The sequence below is a fragment of the Oncorhynchus tshawytscha genome, linkage group LG15, assembly GCF_018296145.1.
Source record: "Oncorhynchus tshawytscha isolate Ot180627B linkage group LG15, Otsh_v2.0, whole genome shotgun sequence".
NCBI lineage: Eukaryota > Metazoa > Chordata > Actinopteri > Salmoniformes > Salmonidae > Oncorhynchus > Oncorhynchus tshawytscha.
The window spans coordinates 2,835,228-2,858,201 of record NC_056443.1 but is presented as its reverse complement, the minus strand read 5'-3'; the positions used below and the strand labels follow the sequence as shown (position 1 = coordinate 2,858,201).

General features: G+C 42.7%; 1 protein-coding gene across 3 annotated transcripts in view; it reads right to left on the bottom strand.

Moving 5' to 3' along the window:
- The window catches only part of LOC112264563 (GAS2-like protein 3), a 28,830-nt gene extending 9,223 nt beyond the window's left edge, over window positions 1-19,607 (bottom strand). The window contains exons 1-2 of one of the 3 annotated variants that reach the window (XM_042297921.1): window positions 19,432-19,607; window positions 1,795-1,850 (exon numbers count right to left, since the gene is read on the bottom strand). In XM_042297921.1, the coding sequence (XP_042153855.1) occupies window positions 1,795-1,818 (24 nt within the window). In that variant the 5' untranslated portion in view covers window positions 1,819-1,850; window positions 19,432-19,607. Of the gene's footprint in view, window positions 1-1,794; window positions 1,851-5,169; window positions 5,416-19,431 lie in introns of those variants that run through there. The other 2 variants (XM_042297920.1, XM_024441241.2) reach the window with 2 other exon arrangements.
- Window positions 19,608-22,974: the final 3,367 nt, after the last annotated feature.

Below are 22,974 nucleotides of genomic sequence, written 5' to 3'. Positions count from 1 at the left end.
CAGACACTAAGCCAATGAGTTTGAATACTTCTCAAATGCATCCTTTCACCCTTCCTTAACAGAATCACATGATTTGAGTGCGAAAAAACTAAGTTTCCACTATATTGCTTTCACTAATAATGTCACATCAGATTAGTGATGGTGAAAAAGATGTTTACAGTTACATATCGCGATAATATTTGCGCTGTACCTGCGCCATAACTCCCGTATTTTTCATCCTATATCTTGTTCTCCATCTTTTTAAAATAGTGAGCCAACATGTTTTCAGCACTTTTATTTCCCTGATCAACACTCATTTTCTCATGGCTCTCTATCGTCCCTCTGCAGCAGACATTGGGTGAGCAATATGTTAGGAACAGCAAAGCATAATAAAAATCATAGTATCGAATCGTAATACACATTGTATCGGCACCGACGTATCATGATAATATTGTATCGTGAGGTCCCTGGCAATTCCCAGCCCTACATCAGATCAGTGATAACGTCAAGGACGAGAGGAAGGAAGGATTCAAACAGGGCTGGAGTTACACCTGCTAGTCCTTTACGCTCCTCCTAGTTGTGAAATCTTCCCATGGTTCTCGTTGACCTAGAGTAGAAACCCCCACTGCCGTAACCAAGGTCTGAGTTTTAGTGAGGTCTGGACAGGGGGGAAAGATGAAGCTCATTTACTGCATTTCTATACCATTTAAAAACTACAAAAAAACAGCAAAAAAATAACCCTAGCCATAATCACATTCCCTTCAGTCCATCTACAAACACATAGCCTATTACCTATACAATTAGCTGCTAAACATTAACCAAGCACCGTGATTAAAAACAATAATTTCATACGTTACAGAGGGATCTGTTTGCAGCAAAAGTATTTTATTAACAAAAAGTAAACAAATGAGTTTGCTTTACAAAACTTCTATTTCAGACCATTTTCTGCAATTGTACACATTTTGCCACAGGGCGGGAATTTTTTTAAAGCACATTTTCTACAATTCTACGATGTTAATATAATATCTGAGTGAGAGTGACTAACAAAATAAATGGGTGCCCCCTGGAGGTCAGGGCCCCTGGGCATGTGCCCTGTCAGTAATTCAGCCATGATTACTACAAGTTTAGTTAGCTGGCTAAATTAACTAATTTACCAATCAAAACATTTTTACTGACTATCAGTGACTTGAACTGGAAAACTGCTTATGTACATCCAAGTTTCAAAATTGCACTTAGTGTATTCCACTATCCTAACTCAACAGTAAATTGAGATCCTCAACGACTGTGTGCCCCCCAAAAAATAAATCAAAGTTTATTCAATTTGTTTTATTTAACAAAAAAAATGTACGAGATCCAGACCTCTGTGTCCTCATATGTAGTTAAGGCCCTGCCCACAGGGTCTTATTGGCCTCCTCAGATATCAGACGGTCTTGAGAGCAAACAGATTATGTTGCTGGAGATAAGACCAGGAAAAACAGTAAAGCGATTGGATTGCTGTCAGTCCACCTCCTGAATAGACCAGCTAAACCAGGAAAGTGTTAAGAGATTTTGAATGACTTGTGAGGGGGTCCTAAACTGACGGGGGAAAAATATATATTTTTAAAAAATCACGATTTTGCTTTGCCATTGTATCCAAGGCATTTTGCTTACACCTGACTGCTACTCCTATCCTTTAAATATGTAAACACAGCAGGGATAGGGACCACGGTATGAGAAGAGGTCTTTGGACTGGGCCTTTGAGGGTAAAGGAGTTACCCCTTCTGAACAAAAAAATTCAAAAAATCCTTGTATGTGCATAATAAGTCATTTTCTTACCTGTATGCCAGCCTGCACTGCCATCGCTGCAATCAGAGGAGATTCACCTTTTCATCCTGAAACAGACATGAGGCTATTAAGTATAACATATCTAGAAAACAGCATTGGAACATGGGCCACAGCACTGAGGGTATCAAATCACCATTCTTACAGGAAATAGGGTTGAGAGTTTGCTGCCTCCTTGATCTTGCTTTGTGATTATATACCAATTATGACAACACATTCAAGCATTCACATTCGATACATGTGGCTCACGCATCATCATGTCCTATCCACCACGTGCTAACAAAAACAACACTTCCAGAAAATCTGAAACATCTGCAGCTGACACACATGGTGAGGATGATACAGTCCACAGGGCTGAGAAACATCTGGCAGTAGCAACCATCTCTGTATATTTTGTCATTGTAACTTAGCTCACTTAATAGTAGAGCTTCTCTCTCATCTAGGTAAGAAGACTTTTCAAACACATTCAACTAAAGGGCTGTTTAGCATGTAGTCTGGAAAGTTCAAGAATGGGATGGGACAACACTGATTCAGCATCAGTCCATGCTATCAATTACACCTTCCAGCCTTAACAGCTTCTACCCCCAAGCCATACAACTGCTGAACAATTAATCAAATGGCCACCGGACTATTTACATTGACCGCCCCTCAATTTGTTTTGTACACTGCTGCTACTCGCTGTTTATGATCTATGCATAGTCACTTCACCCCTACCTACATGTACAAATTACCTCAACTAACTTGTACTCCCGCACACTGACTAGGTACCCCCTATATATAGCCTCAATATTGTGTTACTTTTTACTGTAGTTTATTTGGTAAATATTTTCTTAACTCTTCTGGAACTGCACTGTTTGTTAAGGGCTTGTAAGTAAGTATTTCACGGGAAGGTCTACACTTGTTGCATTTGGTGCATGTGACAAATACAGTTTGATTTGATTGAAAAGGACATGAGTCAAGGACCATGTGCCAAGTAAATGACATGATATAGGTTAGTGATAAACAAATTAAACTATCTAGATTAGCTGTAAAGCACTGTGCTTTACTTTAAGAGATTATGACTCAAAGATTGACATGTTTTTTTTTTATGACTAAGCACACATACATACATCTCTCAAGGTATTGGAGTGGCCATCACAAAGCCCTGACCTCAATTCTATAGACAATTTTTGGGCAAAACTGAAAGTGCGTGAGAGAAAGGAAGCCTACAAACCTGACTCAGTTACACCAGCTCTGTCAGGAGGAATGGGCCAGAATTCACCCAACTTATTGTGGGAAGCTTGTGGAAGGCTACCCGAAACATTTGACCCAAGTTGAACAATTTAAAGGCAATGCTACCAAATAATAATTGAGTGTAGAGGTCGACCGATGATTTTTCAACGTCGATACCGAATATTGGAGGACCAAAAAAGCCGATACTGATTAATCTGACGATTTTTATTTTTTTATTTGTAATAATGACAATTACAACAATACTGAACACTTATTTTAACTCAATAAAATCAATTTAGCCTCAAGTAAATAATGAAACATGCTCAATTTGGTGCCATGTAAGAAAGCTAACGTTTCAGTTCCTTGCTCAGAACATAACATATAAAAGCTGGTGGTTCCTATTCCCAGGTAAGAACTTTTAGGTTGTAGTTATTATAGGAACTTCCCTCTATACCATTTGTATTTCATTAACCTTTCACTATTGGATGTTCTTATTGGCACTTTAGTGTTGCCAGTGTAACAGTATAGCTTCCATCCCTCTCCTCGCTCCTCGCTCCTCCCTGGGCTCGAACCAGCAACACAACAGCCACCATCGAAGCAACGTTACCCATGCAGAGCAATGCAATGCTTGACACACAACGAAGAGCTGCTGGCAAAACGCACAAAAGTGCTATTTGAATGAATGTTTACGCGCCTGCTTCTGCCTACCACCGCTCAGTCAGATACTTAGATGCTTGTATGCTCAGTCAGATTATATGCAACGCAGGACACACTAGATAATATCTAGTAATATCAACCATGTGTAGTTAACTAGTGATTATGATTGATTGTTTTTTATAAGATAAGTTTAATGCTAGCTAGCAACTTACCATGGCTTACTGCATTCGCGTAACATGCAGTCTCCTTGTGGAGTGCAATGAGAGAGAGGCAGGTCGTTATTGCGTTGGACTAGTTAACTGTAAGGTTGCAAGATTGGCTCCCCCGAGCAGACAAAGTGAAAATCTGTCATTCTGCCCCTGGACAAGGCAGTTAACCCACCGTTAACTGACTTGCCTAGTTAAATAAAGGTATATAAAAAAACTAAAAATCAGCAAATTGGCGCTCCCACAAAAAAGATTTCCGATTGTTATGAAAACTCAAAATTGGCCCTAATTAAATCGGCCATTCCGATGAATCGGTCAACCTCTAATTGAGTGTATGTAAACTTCTGACCCACTGGCAATGTGATGAAAGAAATAAAAGCTAAAATAAATAATTCTCTATTATTCTGACATGCCACATTCTTAAAATAAAGTGGTGATCCTAACTGACCTAAGACATGGCATTGTAAAAAACTGAGTTTAAATGTATTTGGCTAAGGTGTATGTAAACTTCTGACTTCAACTGTGTGTGTGTGTGTGTGATATATATATCTATCTATCACACACACAACTATATACACAATTCAGAATGTAAAGCTCTCCCTCTTCCTCCCAGGATGTAGGGGATTACCCAGACCCATCCCCTTGGCCCAAAGGATGTGTGTGTGTGAGAGAACGAGAGACAATAATGAGCTATAATAGCCTCTGACACTTTAGTCAACAAGAAAACACAGACCCCCCCCCCCAACACATACACACCCCAAAATTGCTCCCTTTCTCCCTCAGCAATCCACCCAAATCCCCTTCCCAGTCTGTTCTATAGGATAGAGACTGAGAATGTAAACTTCTCTACTGGGCTGAGCTCCAGTACTCAAACGTCACCATAGACCCGAGGGGCAGGCAGCACAAACTAAAACCCGAGCACTATGACCGCATTTCAATGTCATAGATAGGGTTGCAGAACTTTCAATAAATTCCCTGGTTTCCCCCGAAATCCCAGATGGGGGATTCGCAGAGTCCGGAGGGAAGTAGCAGAAAATCCAGAATCCTCCACCAGGATATCTGGAAAACCAGGGAATTTATTGAAGGTTCCCAGAATTTTGCAACCCTAATCATAGATCCACATTTCGCTACTTAATACGCTGTTGTCATTTCAAAGACTGCACTTTTTTTTTGTGCACGTAAAGAGCTTTCAGTTACTCTGACACAGCGTGAGAGAAATCAATCCATGTCTCATCTGTGATGCGTTGCTCTCGGCAGAGAACAGGATGACAGCAGTGCAGACAAGCAGAATTACCTTAGGACAGGAGGAAGACAGTAGTCATGTACGAAAAGAGCTGCGTAGAATCCCCAGAAAGTCGGAAAAACCCGTCTCCACCCTGCTTCTGACCGGAAAGCAGAAAGCGCAGCACAAAACATGCAGGCTCCTACTGGCTGGTTCCAGACTTCAGAGTGTGTAATGTCGACAGCCAGAGAGAGAATGACAGGAGGAGAGGAGGAGGGAGGAGGGAGAACATTCACTAATGAAGTGGCTCTGCTCAGCGCTGCGGAGGCCCCCCCACTCCTGCCACAGCCAGTCCTCCGCTCACAAAGCACCCATTGTTACACACCACACCCCCCTCCAGCCACCCCACACGTCCATCATCCCAACTCTGCAGCCTGCCCTGGGAGCTCCCTGCGAGGAGCTAGTGGAAATGGAGGACTAGGGGGCAGGGGAACCAGCCACTTCCTCATCCCATCCTCCTTCCCTAAGCCCCACTCCAAAAGACATGATCGCAAGGGTAAAGTTTGGTGTGGGGAAGACTGAAGAGGAAAGGGCAAGGGCCAGGGTTCAAATTGCACATTGTGACTGTCCCAAAGTTTGCATTGTCTAATGCTTATGTGGGTGCCCAGGCCAGTGCACATTTCCTGATTTGCTAAAAGGTGACAAGTACTGCCATAGTTGGAACCCTGGCAAGACTTGCTCCTGGAGCAGATCAGTAGGTCTAAACTACTGGACAGTAGACAAACAAAGAGGGGGAGAAAGAGAGAATGGGGTGACTTTCAATTTGAGTAGGGAGGCGTATGGGGCTAACAGCAGAGGACAAAGGGAGCACTAGTCTCTAGAATGTGCTGCATCTGGGGCCCCAATGCGCGAGCTGAGAGAATGCCTCCCCGTGGGGACCAAAAGGGCAGCATGTGCGTCCACACCACCACCAAAAGTCAATGCGAGGGAGGGAGCGAGAAATGAAAAGAGAGCCGTTCAAAAACAGAATGTGTTTTATGCTGCTGGGTTGGCTGAAGTGAATGTGCAAGTGTCTGAGGAAAGGGCAAGGCTCGACACTTGACAAGGGCCGCTGCCTCGCACATTCGACAGTGGTTGCTGAAACACTTGAACAATGCCTGTTCGCTCTTGGCATCCTGTTCAATCAAAACTGGTCTTCCAACAATGACCTTTGGGTCCAGCATGCATGTTTGAATGAATATGCATTTGAGCTAGTTTTTGCTTCATAATGTAAACCTTGTTAGGTACATTATTATACATTGGCACATTGTTGGGTAAATTAGATGTCTTTATCTTCTTTGGAAAAGGACCAGTAAGTAAGCATTTCACTGTTAGTCGACAACGCATGTGAAATAACATTTTATTTGATGTTGATTCATGTGTTTTGCGTCTGATAGAACCGGGATGTAAAATTACAAATCAAAAACCTGACAGCTCTTTAAATGAATTGAAATGGTGGGTCTCCCTTTGTGAGTGAGTAAATGGGAAGGTTTAATGAAGTAGAGGGACATGAGCCAAGCCTCTCTGTAGTCCTGAAGATAACCATACACAGATGGATGAGGGATCAGTAATCATTTAAGAGGATCAGGGGCTATTCCAGACATGGACGATCCACCCTCACCGATCACAATACTACAGACAGCACGTGGCACATGGATGGAGCTGCAGTCGGAGTACATCATGTGTTTGATGTGCATTCACAGTGGATTGTAAAGTGTGTGCGAATTAGTGAGTTAGGGGGGTGATTTGCGTATTTACCAATAGCATGGAGCAGCTGCACAAGTCTAACGTAAGAGTGTAAAGGGGCTGTAAGCCAGCACATGGGGCCATAACCTTTTTCATTTTAACCCTGCTCTCCTGCCAAACGGGGTCTGCTCCACTCTCCCCAGAGACTACCAACTTCTCATTCATTTAACTTCTCCTGCTGAGCCCTTTGTGTCTCAACTTAATTGGCCTGTCAGTTGAAGGTTTCATTCGGTGCCTCTCCATCAGAAATGGACCTTGTATCCATTGTGGGAGTAGGTGCATTCAGGCAGGATTAGGCCTAAGTGTAGTGTACATCATTTAGGCTCAAACCCATGTCCTTCAATTAGAGTTGTCCTGAAGATGACGGGTCGCCAGGAAAGCCCCTCATCGGCTTTTAGGTGTGAACTGAGGAGACACCTGCCAATCCCACTTCATCCTGGTTTGATTAGTCTATTACCACAGCATGCACTGAGGCTGCTGGGAAGTTTGTCTTAAAAAAATTAAAAACTGGAGACAGTCGCACTTCTGGTAGTGAGTAAAAATGTGTGGATTTATTGAAGTCCGAAATTGAGGCAACCAGATTAAAGTTGTCAAAAGGGAGCCAGCATTGAGTTAGATCTCCTATAGGGTGATTGTGCCCGTTAAGCTGCGGAAGGACTAGCAGCTTGCCCATTCATCGGGGGGAGTTCGCTCGCTGATTAACATAGGCTAGCTAGGCCACTGAATAGCAAGTCAACGCAGATGACATCATCCCTTCAGAAAACAATATCCCAACTGAAGTAGCTAAGAATGTCTCGAAGACCAAGAGCACTGATCTAACCTGACAGTTTCATAAATGTTGACATTTGCTTTAAATACATTTTCCAGAATGAATAGGGCTCCATGGCCATACTGACAAAGTCCCCATCAGGAAGGCCTTCTTTGATTGCCGAGGAGAGGGTTGTGATCTGATCATTGCAGTGATGGCAACAACTGCAGAAGCTGCTGTATTCAAAAATGGGTCAGTTGTAAGGACAAGGCAGTTAATGACCTCATCTGAAACTGTGACTGGATGATGTCAACAGAATAAAAAAAAGGGGTTTGACTTAAAGAGGGTGTTGAGGAAATGTTCTGTGTGTATTAGGGTATGCTGAAATGCTCTTATGACAGGAACATACATATTTTTTGGGTTATCTTAAAAGGTATACAAGACGAGTTGTACCTTTCAAATTGTACGACTTGTGTTCTCCATTGTGCTAAAACTCAAAAAAGAAAATCCTAAAAAAGGAAATTGGAACACAATGCAAGACCAAATATGGGCCTAAGACGTGTAGGCTAATTTGTAACCGGCTTTATCAAAGTGGTCAGATAAGCTGCTAGACGTCCAAGGCCCTGAAGAAGACCCTCACAGATGGTCAGGTAAGGAGGGTTACTTGCCTGTATGATAATCCCAGGGGTAGAGGGGAGTGGGACTGGGTAAACCTTTCACCTTAACATGAAAAAAGCTCAGCCCTCAGTAAAAACAAAAGCTACCATAGACCCGGTTGTCATTAACTAATGACCTCCAAACACCCTTTCAGCATCCTGCTCTCATCCTGTTCATTGTTTTGAAACTGGACTCATCATCAACTGTCGTAGGAGTCCAAAGACCTCTAGAATTAAACTGTATATATTCACAGGACGCCTAAAAGATAAACTCCTCTCACTCTGTCAATTAATCGATGTTCATTGATTCAGGTCAGCGAGGTCATTTCAGTAAGGCCCTACCTATAGAAGTCAGTCAACTCCTGTAATAGAAGACTCCAGGAAAATACGACACTCAAATCATGTCTGTTTTTATATCAGAAGAACTGAGAAATGTAATATTGAATGAGGTCATTAGCCATGAGGGTTCGGCAGGTAGAGAGTGAGACAATGGAGACGTTCGCTGTTAGCCAGACAGGCTACAGCCCAGCTGAAACCTGGCCAAAGGAGAAGACATTTAAGCCAACAGAGAAACATTTGTGCTGGGGAGACTATGAAATATTCAAATCCTTGGTGAATGCATCCTTTGAATGTGTACTTTGAGAACCAGTAGCCTAGCTTGCCATATGTTTGGCAGAAAGAGAAGAACTTCTGCTGAACAAAGTGAGCTTAAATGACTGCCCTAAGGCAACACACCAAAGTTACCACACCAACCAACCTATCCTGGAAATGAAAAAATTAAATTATCATGAATGTATGCATCACTGTGGGCACACTGCCTGCCCTCCAGGACATCTACAGCACCCGGTGTCACATGAAGGCCAAGAAAATCATCAAGGACCTCAGCCACCAGAGTCACAGCCTGTTCAACACGCTACCATCTACAAGATGGAAAGTACTGGTGCACCAAAGCTGGGGCCGAGAAAATGAAAAACAGCTTCTAACTCCAGGCCATCAGACTTTTAAATAGCCATCACTAGCTGGCCTCCGCCCAATACCCTGCCTTGAACCTTAGTCACTTACTAGCCGGCTGCCCTATGTACATAGTTATTGAACACTGGTCACTTTAATAATGTTTACATACCATTTTACCCACTTCATACAGTTGAAGTCGGAAGTTTACATACACTTAGGTTGGAGTCATTAAAACTCGTTTTTCAACCACTCCACAAATTTCTTGTTAACAAACTATAGTTTTGGCAAGTCGGTTAGGACATCTACTTTGTGCATGACGCGTACATTTTCCAACAATTGTTTACAGACAAATTATTTCACTTAATCACCATTCCAGTGGGTCAGAAGTTCACATACACAAAGTTGACCAGAAAATGTCACCATGGCTTTAGAAGCTTCTAATAGGCTAATTTACATCATTTGAATCAATTGGATGTGTACCTGTGGATGTATTTCAAGGCCTACCTTCAAACTCAGTGCCTCTTTGCTTGACATCTTGGGAACATCAAAAGAAAATCAGCCAAGACCTCAAAAGAATTGTAGACTCCACAAGTATGGTTCATCCTTAAGAGAAACGTCCAAATGCCTGAATGTACCACGTTCATCTGTACAAACAATAGTACGCAAGTATAAACACCATGAGACCATGCAGACGTCATACCGCTCAGGAAGGAGACATGTACTTTGGTGTGAAAAGTGCAAATCAATCCCAGAACAACAGCAAAGGACCTTGTGAAGATGCTGGAGGAAACAGGTACAAAAGTATCTATATCCACAGTAAAACGAGTCCTATGTCGGCATAACCTGAAAGGCCGTTCAGAAAGGAAGAAGCCACTGCTCCAAAACCGCCATAAAAAAGCCAGACTACGGTTTGCAACAGCACATGGGGACAAAGATAGGACATTTTTCCAAAAAGTACGCTGGTCTGATAAAACAAAAATATAACTGTTTGGCCATAATGACCATCATTATGTTTGGAGGAAACAGGGGGATGCTTGCAAGCTGAAGAACACCATCCCAAACGTGAAGCATGGGGGTGGCAGCATCATGTCGTGGGGGTGCTTTGCTGCAGGAGGGAGTGGTGTACTTCACAAAATAGATGGCATCGTGAGGATGGAAAATGATGTGGATATATTGAAGCAACATCAAGACATCAGTCAGGAAGTTAAAGCTTGGTCGCAAATAGGTCTTCCAAATGGACAATGACCCCAAGCATATTTCCAAAGTTGTGGAAAAATGGCTTAAGGACAACAAAGTCAAGGTATTGGAGTGGCTATCACAAAGCCCTGACCTCAATCCTATAGAAAGTTTGTGGGCAGAACTGAAAAAGCGTGTGCGAGCAAGGACGCCAACAAACCTGACTCAGGTACACCAGCTCTGTCAGGAGGAATGGGCCAAAATTCACCCAACTTATTGTGGGAAGCTTGTGGAAGGCTACCTGAAACATTTGACCCAAGTTAAACAATTTAAAAAGGCAATGCTACCAAATACTAATTGAGTGCATGTAAACTTCTGACCCACTGGGAATGTGATGAAAGAAATAATTCTCTACTATTATTCTGACATTTCACATTCTTAAAATAAAGTGGTGATCCTAACTGACCTAAAACAGGGAATTTTTACTAGGATTAAATATCAGGAACTGTGAAAAACTGAGTTTAAATGTATTTAGCTAAGGTGTATGTAAACTTCCAACTTGAACTGTATCTATATACTCTATTGTAGTCAAGGCTCATCCTATAAGTAACTTTCCAAAAACACATGTTCTATTCATATACTGTCCAAAAAGTATACCAAACATTAGCAACACCTTCCTAATATTGAGTTGCGCCCCCCCACCCAAAGCACACAACTGTGGGAAGTATTGGAGTCAACATCGGCCAGCATCCCTGTGGAACACCTTTGACACCTTGTAGAGTCCATGCCCAGACAAATTGAGGCTGTTCTGGGGGCAAAAGGGATGGTGCAACTCAATATTAATGTTTGGTATACTCAGTGCATATATTCCAGACTGAAATTGCACGTACTGATATTTCTTAATTGACGTGTGTATTGTTGGGTATTATTGCATTCCGATGCCGACAGAGATGGCCGCCTCGCTTCGCGTTCCTAGGAAACTATGCAGTTTTTTTACGTGTTATTTCTTACATTAGTACCCCAGGTCATCTTAGGTTTCATTACATACAGTCGAGAAGAACTACTGAATATAAGATCAGCGTTAACTCACCATCAGTACGACCAAGAATATGTTTTTCGCGACGCGGATCCTGTGTTCTGCCTTTCAACCAGGACAACAGAATGGATCCCATGCGGCGACCCAAAAAAACGACTCCGTAAAAGAGGGAAACGAGGCGGTCTTCTGGTCAGACTCCGGAGGCGGGCACATCGTGCACCACTTCCTAGCATTCTTCTCGCCAATGTCCAGTCTCTTGACAACAAGGTTGATGAAATCCGAGCAAGGGTAGCATTCCAGAGGGACATCAGAGACTAACGTTCTTTGCTTCACGGAAACATGGCTCACTGGAGAGACGCTATCGGAGGCGGTGCAGCCAGCGGGTTTCTCCACGCATCGCGCCGACAGAAACAAACATCTTTCTGGTAAGAAGAGGGGCGGGGGCGTATGCCTTATGGCTAACGAGACATGGTGTGATGAAAGAAACATACAGGAACTCAAATCCTTCTGTTCACCTGATTTAGAATTCCTCACAATCAAATGTCGACCACATTATCTACCAAGAGAATTCTCTTCGATTATAATCACAGCCGTATATATCCCCCCCAAGCAGACACATCTATGGCTCTGAACGAACTTTATTTGACTCTTTGCAAACTGGAATCCATTTATCCGGAGGCTGCATTCATTGTAGCTGGGGATTTTAACAAGGCTAATCTGAAAACAAGACTCCCTAAATTTTATCAGCATATCGATTGCGCAACCAGGGGTGGAAAAACCTTGGATCATTGTTACTCTAACTTTCGCGACGCATATAAGGCCCTGCCCCGCCCTCCTTTCGGAAAAGCTGACCACGACTCCATTTTGTTGATCCCTGCCTACAGACAGAAACTAAAAAAAGAAGCTCCCACGCTGAGGTCTGTTCAACGCTGGTCCGACCAATCTGATTCCACACTCCAAGACTGCTTCCATCACGTGGACTGGGATATGTTTCATATTGCGTCAGATAACAACATTGACGAATACGCTGATTCGGTGTGCGAGTTCATTAGAACGTGCGTTGAAGATGTTGTTCCCATAGCAACGATTGAAACATTCCCTAACCAGAAACCGCGGATTGATGGCAGCATTCGCGTGAAAATGAAAGCGCGAACCACTGCTTTTAATCAGGGCAAGGTGACTGGTAACATGACCGAATACAAACAGTGCAGCTATTCCCTCCGCAAGGCTATCAAACAAGCTAAGCGTCAGTACAGAGACAAAGTAGAATCTCAATTCAACGGCTCAGACACAAGAGGTATGTGGCAGGGTCTACAGTCAATCACGGACTACAAGAAGAAAACCAGCCCAGTCACGGACCAGGATGTCTTGCTCCCAGGCAGACTAAATAACTTTTTGCCCGCTTTGAGGACAATACAGTGCCACTGACACGGCCTGCAACGAAAACATGCGGACTCTCCTTCACTGCAGCCGAGGTGAGTAAGACATTTAAACGTGTTAACCCTCGCAAGGCTGCAGGCCCAGACGGCATCCCCAGCCGCGCCCTCAGAGCATGCGCAGACCAGCTGGCCGGTGTGTTTACGGACATATTCAATCAATCCCTATACCAGTCTGCTGTTCCCACATGCTTCAAGAGGGCCACCATTGTTCCTGTTCCCAAGAAAGCTAAGGTAACTGAGCTAAACGACTACCGCCCCGTAGCACTCACTTCCGTCATCATGAAGTGCTTTGAGAGACTAGTCAAGGACCATATCACCTCCACCCTACCTGACACCCTAGACCCACTCCAATTTGCTTACCGCCCAAATAGGTCCACAGACGATGCAATCTCAACCACACTGCACACGGCCCTAACCCATCTGGAGGATTTCCGCTTGCAAGAGGAATACCTATGTGAGAATACTGTTCATTGACTACAGCTCGGCATTCAACACCATAGTACCCTCCAAGCTCGTCATAAGCTCGAGACCCTGGGTCTCGACCCCGCCCTGTGCAACTGGGTACTGGACTTCCTGACGGGCCGCCCCCAGGTGGTGAGGGTAGGCAACAACATCTCCACCCCGCTGATCCTCAACACTGGGGCCCCACAAGGGTGCGTTCTGGGCCCTCTCCTGTACTCCCTGTTCACCCAAGACTGCGTGGCCACGCACGCCTCCAACTCAATCATCAAGTTTGCGGACGACACCACAGTGGTAGGCTTGATTACCAACAACGACGAGACGGCCTACAGGGAGGAGGTGAGGGCCCTCAGAGTGTGGTGTCAGAAAAATAACCTCACACTCAACGTCAACAAAACTAAGGAGATGATTGTGGACTTCAGGAAACAGCAGAGGGAACACCCCCTTATCCACATCGATGGAACAGTAGTGGAGAGGGTAGCAAGTTTTAAGTTCCTCGGCATACACATGACAGACAAACTGAATTGGTCCACCAACACAGACAGCATCGTGAAGAAGGGGCAGCAGCGCCTCTTCAACCTCAGGAGGCTGAAGAAATTTGGCTTGTCACCAAAAGCACTCACAAACTTCTACAGATGCACAATCGAGAGCATCCTGGCGGGCTGCATCACCGCCTGGTACGGCAACTGCTCTGCCCACAACCGTAAGGCTCTCCAGAGGGTAGTGAGGTCTGCACAACGCATCACCGGGGGCAAACTACCTGCCCTCCAGGACACCTACACCACCCGATGTTACAGGAAGGCCATAAAGATCATCAAGGACAACAACCACCCGAGCCACTGCCTGTTCACCCCGCTATCATCCAGAAGGCGAGGTCAGTACAGGTGCATCAAAGCTGGGACCGAGAGACTGAAAAACAGCTTCTCTCTCAAGGCCATCAGACTGTTAAACAGCCACCACTAACATTGAGTGGCTGCTGCCAACACACTGACTCAACTCCAGCCACTTTAATAATGGGAATTGATGGGAAATGTAAAATATATCACTAGCCACTTTAAACAATGCTACCTAATATAATGTTACATACCCTACATTATTCATCTCATATGCATACGTATATACTGTACTCTATCATCTACTGCATCCTTATGTAATACATGTATCACTAGCCACTTTAACTATGCCACTCTGTTTACATACTCATCTCATATGTATATACTGTACTCGATACCATCCACTATCTTGCCTATGCTGCTCTGTACCATCACTCATTCATATATCTTTATGTACATATTCTTTATCCCCTTACACTGTGTATAAGACAGTAGTTTTGGAATTGTTAGTTAGATTACTTGTTGGTTATTACTGCATTGTCGGAACTAGAAGCACAAGCATTTTGCTACACTCGCATTAACATCTGCTAACCATGTGTATGTGACAAATAAAATTTGATTTGATTTGCACCGTTGGAGCTAGAAACATCAGCATTTTGTTGTACCTGCAAAATGTGTATGTGACCAATACAATTTGATTGTATTTCTTCTCAGTCACTTCTCCCTCTCCTGTAACCATTCCTCTGCCACTCTCCCACTGGTCCCAGTCTGGCCATTAGTCAACAGTACCCTAAATAAATGAGGGGAAAACCAAGAGGTCTTCATGATCTCCATTGCGTCCAGGGGAGATAGCAGCACATATGGGCTCACGTGGGGGTTTAACCCATTAAGCTGTTCATATCTTATCTGTGGCAGTGTTTTTTGGTTTGGCCTCCTTCTGGAGACTCCACTTCCCCAAAATGTGAGGCATAATTGCCAGAGATCAGCCAGATGGTGATTACGGGGTAGAGGGGCAGAATCAGGGCTGTTTGGGGGGCGCACTCCTCACGCATGCATGCGTCTGGATCCAGTCCAGATCTCAAGTATGACCCTATGCCTAATTTTTATTATTTCTGCACAAATGCTACCACAAGATGGTAAATACAGTTGCCTGACAAAAGCAGCACAAAGGGAAAAAATAACCATCTTTGTGTGGTAGGCCTACATATGAGAAATACCTATGAAAAATATTTATTTTCACATTACAGCTCAATTCATATACAGAAATGTGTATGTTAAAGAAACAATAAGCAGGTCTACTTGAGTTTCTAAAACGGGTATAGTATTTTGGATCCCTTTGCTGCTGGTGAAATAGTCTTCCTCTGGGGTAGCAGCACACACTTAAGCGAAGGGAAGCACCTACACAACCTTGCTATTACGGTATTCCTCTAGCAGAAAACCAGGAACATGAGATTTAAATGGACATAAAATCAGTCTGTAGTCAAACATGTTCTATCCATCTCAAGTTGTAACGGTAGGCTACATAGCCAGAAAGATGTATTTTCTGGTATAGCCTAACATTATGTAGCCTGAAAGTAAGCCATAAAATCAAGGGTATCTCCTTCCAGAGAAAGGGTGGATGGTTGCCAGAAGATACAGACCCAGGGCTCGAAGCCTTGGGTCTGGACACCACCCTCTGCAACTGGATCCTGGACTTCCTACCGGGTAGAGCACAGGCTGTGAGGATTGGCAACACCTCCACCCTGACTCTTAACACAGAGGCCCCCCCAGGGGTGTGTCCTCAGTCCTCTGCTGTACTCCCTCTTCACCCACAACTGCATGGTTGCACAACACCAACCCCATCAAGTTCGCTGACGACACCACGGTTATAGGCCTGATAACCAACAACGAGTCAGCCAATAGGGAGGAGGTAAGTGAACTGGCATTGTGGCGTCATGATAACAACAACCCCCTCAATGTTAGCAAAACAAAGGAGTTGATTGTGGACTTCAGGACACAAAGGGGGGGGAACATGCCTCGATCCACATCAACAGGACTGCAGTAGAGAGAGTCCTGAGTTAAGTTCCTCGGCGTGCACATCACTGGACCAACAACACCACCCTTCTCAAGAGGGCACAACAGCGTCTCTACTTCCTAAAGGTGTCCACATGCTTCCCAGCTGAAACAGTTCAGTAGAATTTGTGCATATATTATGATGAAATTGTGGCATTTTTTCCCTGTTTTGTACTTCGGTGAGTGTTTTTTCAGCAGTTCGGGCACAGATTTTTTCTGGAGGTAAGCCAAAGTTCTGAGCCGAAGTCTTCGTCCCTTCGTCAGTGATTTGTTAACAGTAGGGACTCTTCAATAAAGTATTTTTTTGTCATTCAATGAGAGATGACTTGTTTTCATGCCCATTTTATCTGTTGAAAAATACTGACGAACACATGCTGACGAACACAGTGATACATCGAACTGAAGCATGCTGATGAACACGAGGATACATCGAGCAGATAGAAATACCGCTGAAAACTGCCCTTGTCATCCTCGTGCTAGCTACCATTAGTCACGGGAGCCATTTTTAAATGACAGTGTCAGCCTATCAGATCCTTTGTTGTTCAACATCATGTGCCATTCCATAATGGCTGCAGTGGCTACTGGTAGCTAGCATGAGCACAAAATGGGAAGTTTTCTGGGAACACAAGTAGTATTTTAATCTTATTGATGGAGCATGTGGATAAAGGTCAAATTTGGAGTACAGTGCCATATCCCATTCCTGCTTTGAGGTACGTTTTCCAACTCATATCTCACGTCGGCTCAACTGTGTCAATGTAGCCAGGACATAAAAAATGTATCAAAAAGTCACACACTATATACAAATCACCAACGTTTCAGCATCACTGTGCCTTCTTCAGGGTCATGAATGTAGCCAGGACAAACATATTTTCATGATTTCACTATTATCATCAAAATCAATAAATCATAGCATGGTTTTGGGCTTATTCAGTAGTTTTTACCTGATAAAGTTGAATTATGTCAAAAGTACCATTTCTATTCATAAAAACAGTGGTCACAAGCTAGTCGATTGTGATCTTTAAGGCATTCCTAGTCGATCGCCAAACATTTCTGTAGAAAAGCTAACGTTAAAGGCACACTGGCTTGCAATGCTTTTTTCTTCTTCCGCCGAGTTGTACTGTTGGCGGTAGGTGCACAGGGTCGGTGTTTCTATTTTCAACAATTTCATTTGTCTGAAAAGACTAACTCTGCCTATCCTGCGGACCAGGAGATCTGTGACTACATCGAGTGAGCAGAATGTGCTGACCAATCCGATAGATCAATTCACTGTGCCTACTACAGGCTTCCATGACACTGGGCACAAAAAAAGTTTGTTACTAGCCTACGTGAGACTTCATAACTTTTAAACCCATGACCAGAGAGAGAGACTGTCAAAGAACAAAGCAAAGATCTGCTGTTTATATGAGTTTTATTCAACACTATTACAAAAAGCACTCTACTTCCACTCGCACTGCAGCTGCAATGAATGAGTAGCCAAGTGTATCGATAGCCCTGCATTTTTAGTATTATTATTAGCTCGTTGTGTCTATTTGAATATCGAGTATTTAACTTTCTCTGGTCATAGGAACAATTTGTGCCTGAGGCAGATGTGGTGCGACTCAAGTTTTTCCATCAGGTGGAAGCCTGTCCCCTCTCTCTGATCAGTCTCACTGGAGGAAGGAGAGAGCAGGGACTGTGAGCAGTGGACCCCTCTGCTGTTCTCACCCTACCTCCGCTGAGACTAATGCTGTCTTTGAAACAACTGGGAACTCTGAAAACTCTTGACTTTTGAGGGTTCAAGACAACTGGGAATTCTGAAAAAAAAACGAGATCCCACTGGGGAAATCGTTTTTGAACGGCCATCCAACTCGGAAACTCAGACATCTTTACAGAGCTCCGACTTTCCGACCTGAAGTTCACTGACTTCATGATTTGACCTTTGAGGCCAGACTTTTATGGGAGGAGCGTGCAATTTATTTTCTAGCCACCATAGCCTGAAAATGACAGCTATGTTCTAAGTCCTCCTATTGGCTGGCACTTATGACAAACTCGGTACTAAACCAAAGATAATTATCTGTTTTAAGGAATAGATTGTGACTTCTTGATTTATTTAATTTAACTAGGCATGTCAGTCAAGAACAAATTCTTATTTACAACGACGGCTTACCCCGGTCAAACCCTAACCCGGTCGACGCCCTAAGGGACCAATCACAGCCAGTTATACGGCCTGGAATCGAACCAGGGTCTGTTGTGACACCTCTAGCGCTGAGATGCAGTGCCTTAGATCACTGCGCCACTCTGGAGCCCTATAACTGTGTGAGCAGTTGTTATAGTCATCATAAACGGATTACTATAAGCTTTAATACTAACATCACCAATCTGAGATAAAAAGGATGGGTATTTCCTGTAATTCGTGTGGTGAATTTTTTTGTTGTATTATGTTGTAACACATTATGTCCACCATGAGTAAATTTGAGTAATATAACATAATTCAACATCAAAGTAATTCAACACTAATATATTATCATACTACTTTAACCATGGAGTTTAAAAATGCCCGTAAACGCTATTTAACCAGGCACTCTAGACTAGAGCGTCCATAGGGTCTGTGCAGCAGGATGAATGTTTGACTACCATACTTAATTAATGTAACCACGATTGTGTTCCGACCTCAGTGCAGCTCAGTGTACACAAGGGTAAAAGGTAGTGTCGGTATCTTCTGGCAAGGTGGATGGTTGTCCAAGGCCAAGCATTTCTGTTCCTTGCTGTTTGTATCCATGGCAACATTTTCAAACACGCAGTCATTAGTAGGGCGTCTATAACCTGTGTGACATGATGATGCTCATTATGCAGGTTCATACATGGACACGTCGGCAAATTTTGAGTTTTCGATTTCTTCGCTCATTTCGAAATTTGTGTTTTAAAATCCTTTACCAGGGTTTTTCCAGAGGTGTACGCCTAATTGTACATTAAATGTAAAACAAGTTCAGTAATCTAAGCAGGCTACCATATTACACGCCTTTCATTAAAACCATGAGACAAAATCTAGTCTATTGTGTAGACTATAATAGGGTTAACGAACTTAGAAACTACATGAAATAGTCTTCCACTCGAGAGAAGAGATCAGCCACGGGGCACTTGTTGCTTCCTCGTGGGCTGAGAGAGGAAAGGACAGATTCGTTCACGCCACGGAAACAATTGTCTAGTGTTAACTCACCAGCAGTATATACATTACCTGTTCCGTCTCTCGTATAGTTTTCTTTGCAAGTTCCCAAAAGGTTGAGTTCTCTGTCATTAGTTGTCAGTTAACCCTCTCTCCAAACGTGCATGCACTGTTCGAAACAACCAACCAGAGCACAGCCGAAGCTCTTCATGGAAAAGGGGCGTGGTGAAGCTCCTGCTGGAAGAGCAGGTAGGCGGACCCAAATGACGCTCCAAGTGGAGTTTGGCTAAACTCACGAATAATATAGACAAATAAATTGTGGTTCGTGAATATATTGTGATAAATCAAACCCCATTTATGTTATGTTGTCATATTTGTTTACGATATTTTCAGCTCTCTATTACTTTTCCATCATAGGCTAACTTTGGACATTTATGGAGACTTCTGGGATATTTTTTTTATAATTATTGTTGTTGCAGTCCTCTTGTTGCACACATCTTCAAGTCTTGTCAGTGCCAAGTTGTCACCGATCTGGAATACTGTAAATTACACACATAGAGGTTAGAGCGTTGGGCCAGTAACCGAAAGGTTGCAGGATCGAATTCCCGAGCTGACAAGGTAAACATCTGTCGTTCTGCCCCTGAACAAGGCCACTGTTCCTGTGCGCAGTGGATGTCGATTATGGCAGCCCCCCGCACCTCTCTGATTCAGAGGGGTTGGGTTAAATGCGGAAGACACATTTCAGTTGAAGGCCTTTGTACTAGGTATCCCCCCTTTCCCTTAATTGAGAGAGAGAGAGAGAGACAGACACTCACTTGAAATGTCTCTATTCCTTTGGAACTTTTGTGAGTGCAATGTTTACTGTTCATTTTCTATTGTTTATTTAACTTAAGTTTATTATCTATTTCACTTGCTTTGGCAATGTAAACATATGTTTCCCATGCCAATAAAGCCCATTGAATTGAGAGAAAGAAAGAGGCTAAAGTTCCTCCTCTCTGTCTCTGGATCAAAAGCAGATATATACTACCCCTCCAAGGCTGTTAGTCGTTACTACAGGCTAAGACTTTTCTGGGGGAAATTTAAATTGAGTGAACTCAATAAACAAATGACATATTCTCTACTTCTTGCAGTTTTAGCTTTTACATGTTGTTTTTTAAGTCAACCAAAAGAAAATGTGTGCTCTTGGTTAAAGATAGGCTAAATAAAATATATTGAAATTGGGCCCACCAATTGTGTGTGTGTGTGTGAGAGAGAGAGAGACCATTGGAACAACTACTGGGACTTGAATAAGGCTCAGCAGACATCTGGTTTGAGGGAGACCTAAATTGGACAGGGAACTGAGCCAGTGTGGCTGGATGGGCAATGAGCACTCTCACACAGTGCAGACACAATGATTCTAGATGGTGTACTGTCTGTACAATGACACAGCCATCTGATCAGGTTGGGCAATGTCTCCACAAACACCCATACAAAAGAAGCGTCCTTCACCCTTATGCAAAACACACAACTTTTTTTCTGAATAGTTTCAAGATTTAATGTCACATTCACAAGTACAATGAAAAACCTTTCTTGCAAACTCAAAACCCAATAATGCAAAAATCAATAACAATGTAATACTAGAAGAAAAAAACACAAGATATAAGAAGATACATTTTATATCCCATAAAATATGTCAAAATGTAATTCTATACATAACATTATAGTGTCAGGAAAGTACACCCAAGCATGCTTCAGCCCAGCTTGAACAAAAAGGGAATCAGGTGATGAAGGACTTGAAAATGTATGTCTCGTTAATACATGTCTGATCTATGCAGAAACAGAATGCACCTTTTTCTTAATTTTCCTGGATAGTCACCCGCTGAAGTTTCCAGGGACATGGATTTTTTGGGGGGGATGAAATATAGTGTGTATTTTATACATTTTTGCATATATTACAGATTTTCCATGAAAAATACACCATGTGACAGATGGCCTTTATAACTGTACATTTTTCTGGTATGTCTAAAACAAATCAATACATTTCTGCTAATTATTTGTTCCCTGATAATGTATTGGTTTGATATTTATTAGTAACGTTTCTTACATAGGACATAGAACGTCTCATATGTTTGAACATGAAACACAACATATTACAAAATATTCAAGGAATCTCTTGCAAGTAAGATCTCCACAAGGGGAAGCTATTTTCCACGTTATGGGTTTACCGTCAGTAATCAAATTTATTCCAGTTGAGATCCAGGAAATGTCAAGGACCTGGAAGGCAAGGACTTTACATGCAATTAGAACCCTGCTGAGATCTTTTGTCTAGGTGTGCAGAGGCAGCGTGGACCATGGCCCCATTTCTGCCATATGCTATAAAAGGTCTGTCAGACCTAATAAAGACCAACATGTGACATCACAACTGACCATGCATGCAGTTCATCACTGGATGGACACTGCTTTCAGCTTAATGTCTCAAACCAGTGATGGCCGATCAGCTTTTTAAGGTCAGGCAAAATATTGCACCTGAATGTATTTATTGAAACCAATACAAAGCTACAGAGCAATGCTCATACAGTACATAATCACATTAGAAATGTTGGTAATGTCAGGGATTTTGAGGAGAATTGTATTTATTTTATAAAATGGCTAGCTATTGCTTACTGTATCACTGTCTGTATTCTCTTCTCAAATTATATTGGCATCTGAAATCTCATTTTAAGCAGTATCCTGTTCAACAAAGAGAACACGATTGTTTAAAACGTTCATGCCTAGGATAACAGGCAGTTGTTTGCCTGGATATATGCATTTTATTTGACATTATTACATGTTATAAACCCTACAATGCGTGCCTACATGTCATAGATCATTGTATTACAAAAGTATTGCGCTATAAGGAAGTCACTGAGAAATAATTAAATAATATAACATTTACTGTAAATAAAGGTTAAATAAAATAAACATGTAATGTAGTGAAATGGGTGGTGCCAACATGAAGGTCTTGTCTGTGTTGCTTGACTATAAGGCTGTTTCTTTCCACACATTTTTTTTATAACAATGATTGGGGGCCAACATACTTTACAATAAATGTTCACATGGCCTTACAGGAGAGACAATGTGCACATGTTCAATCTCTCTTGAAACATTTTTATGACATTATCCTGATCTGAGCCCCCCAAGCTGACACAATGGACATTAGGTGTGAATACTTTTTTCTGTCTGTATTTTAGATTGATTCAGTATCCAAAAGTACATTTCAATACTGATCCATCAGTTATGTGAATTGCTTACAATGCAGCCACCATTATACATTTTTAGCAGGCCTTCCAAGTAGCTAGATTTGACTACAAATTGTATCCGAATCCAGGGTTTTGTGTTCTATTTCAACAGAGCGCGTGCTGCTAGCTAACCGCGCGAAACTTTGCCTTTCAGTTTATCTGTAGCTAGCCAGCAAGCCTGTGGGAGGACACGTCCATGTTGTAACTAGCAACTGTCGTGTCAAAACGTGAAATTATTAGCTACAGTTGTTTATATTCATTGTGAAATTATAGTTAGCCAGTTACTACGAATACGCACATCCCAGTTTCTGCGAACGTTAGCTAAATTAGAAGATAGACA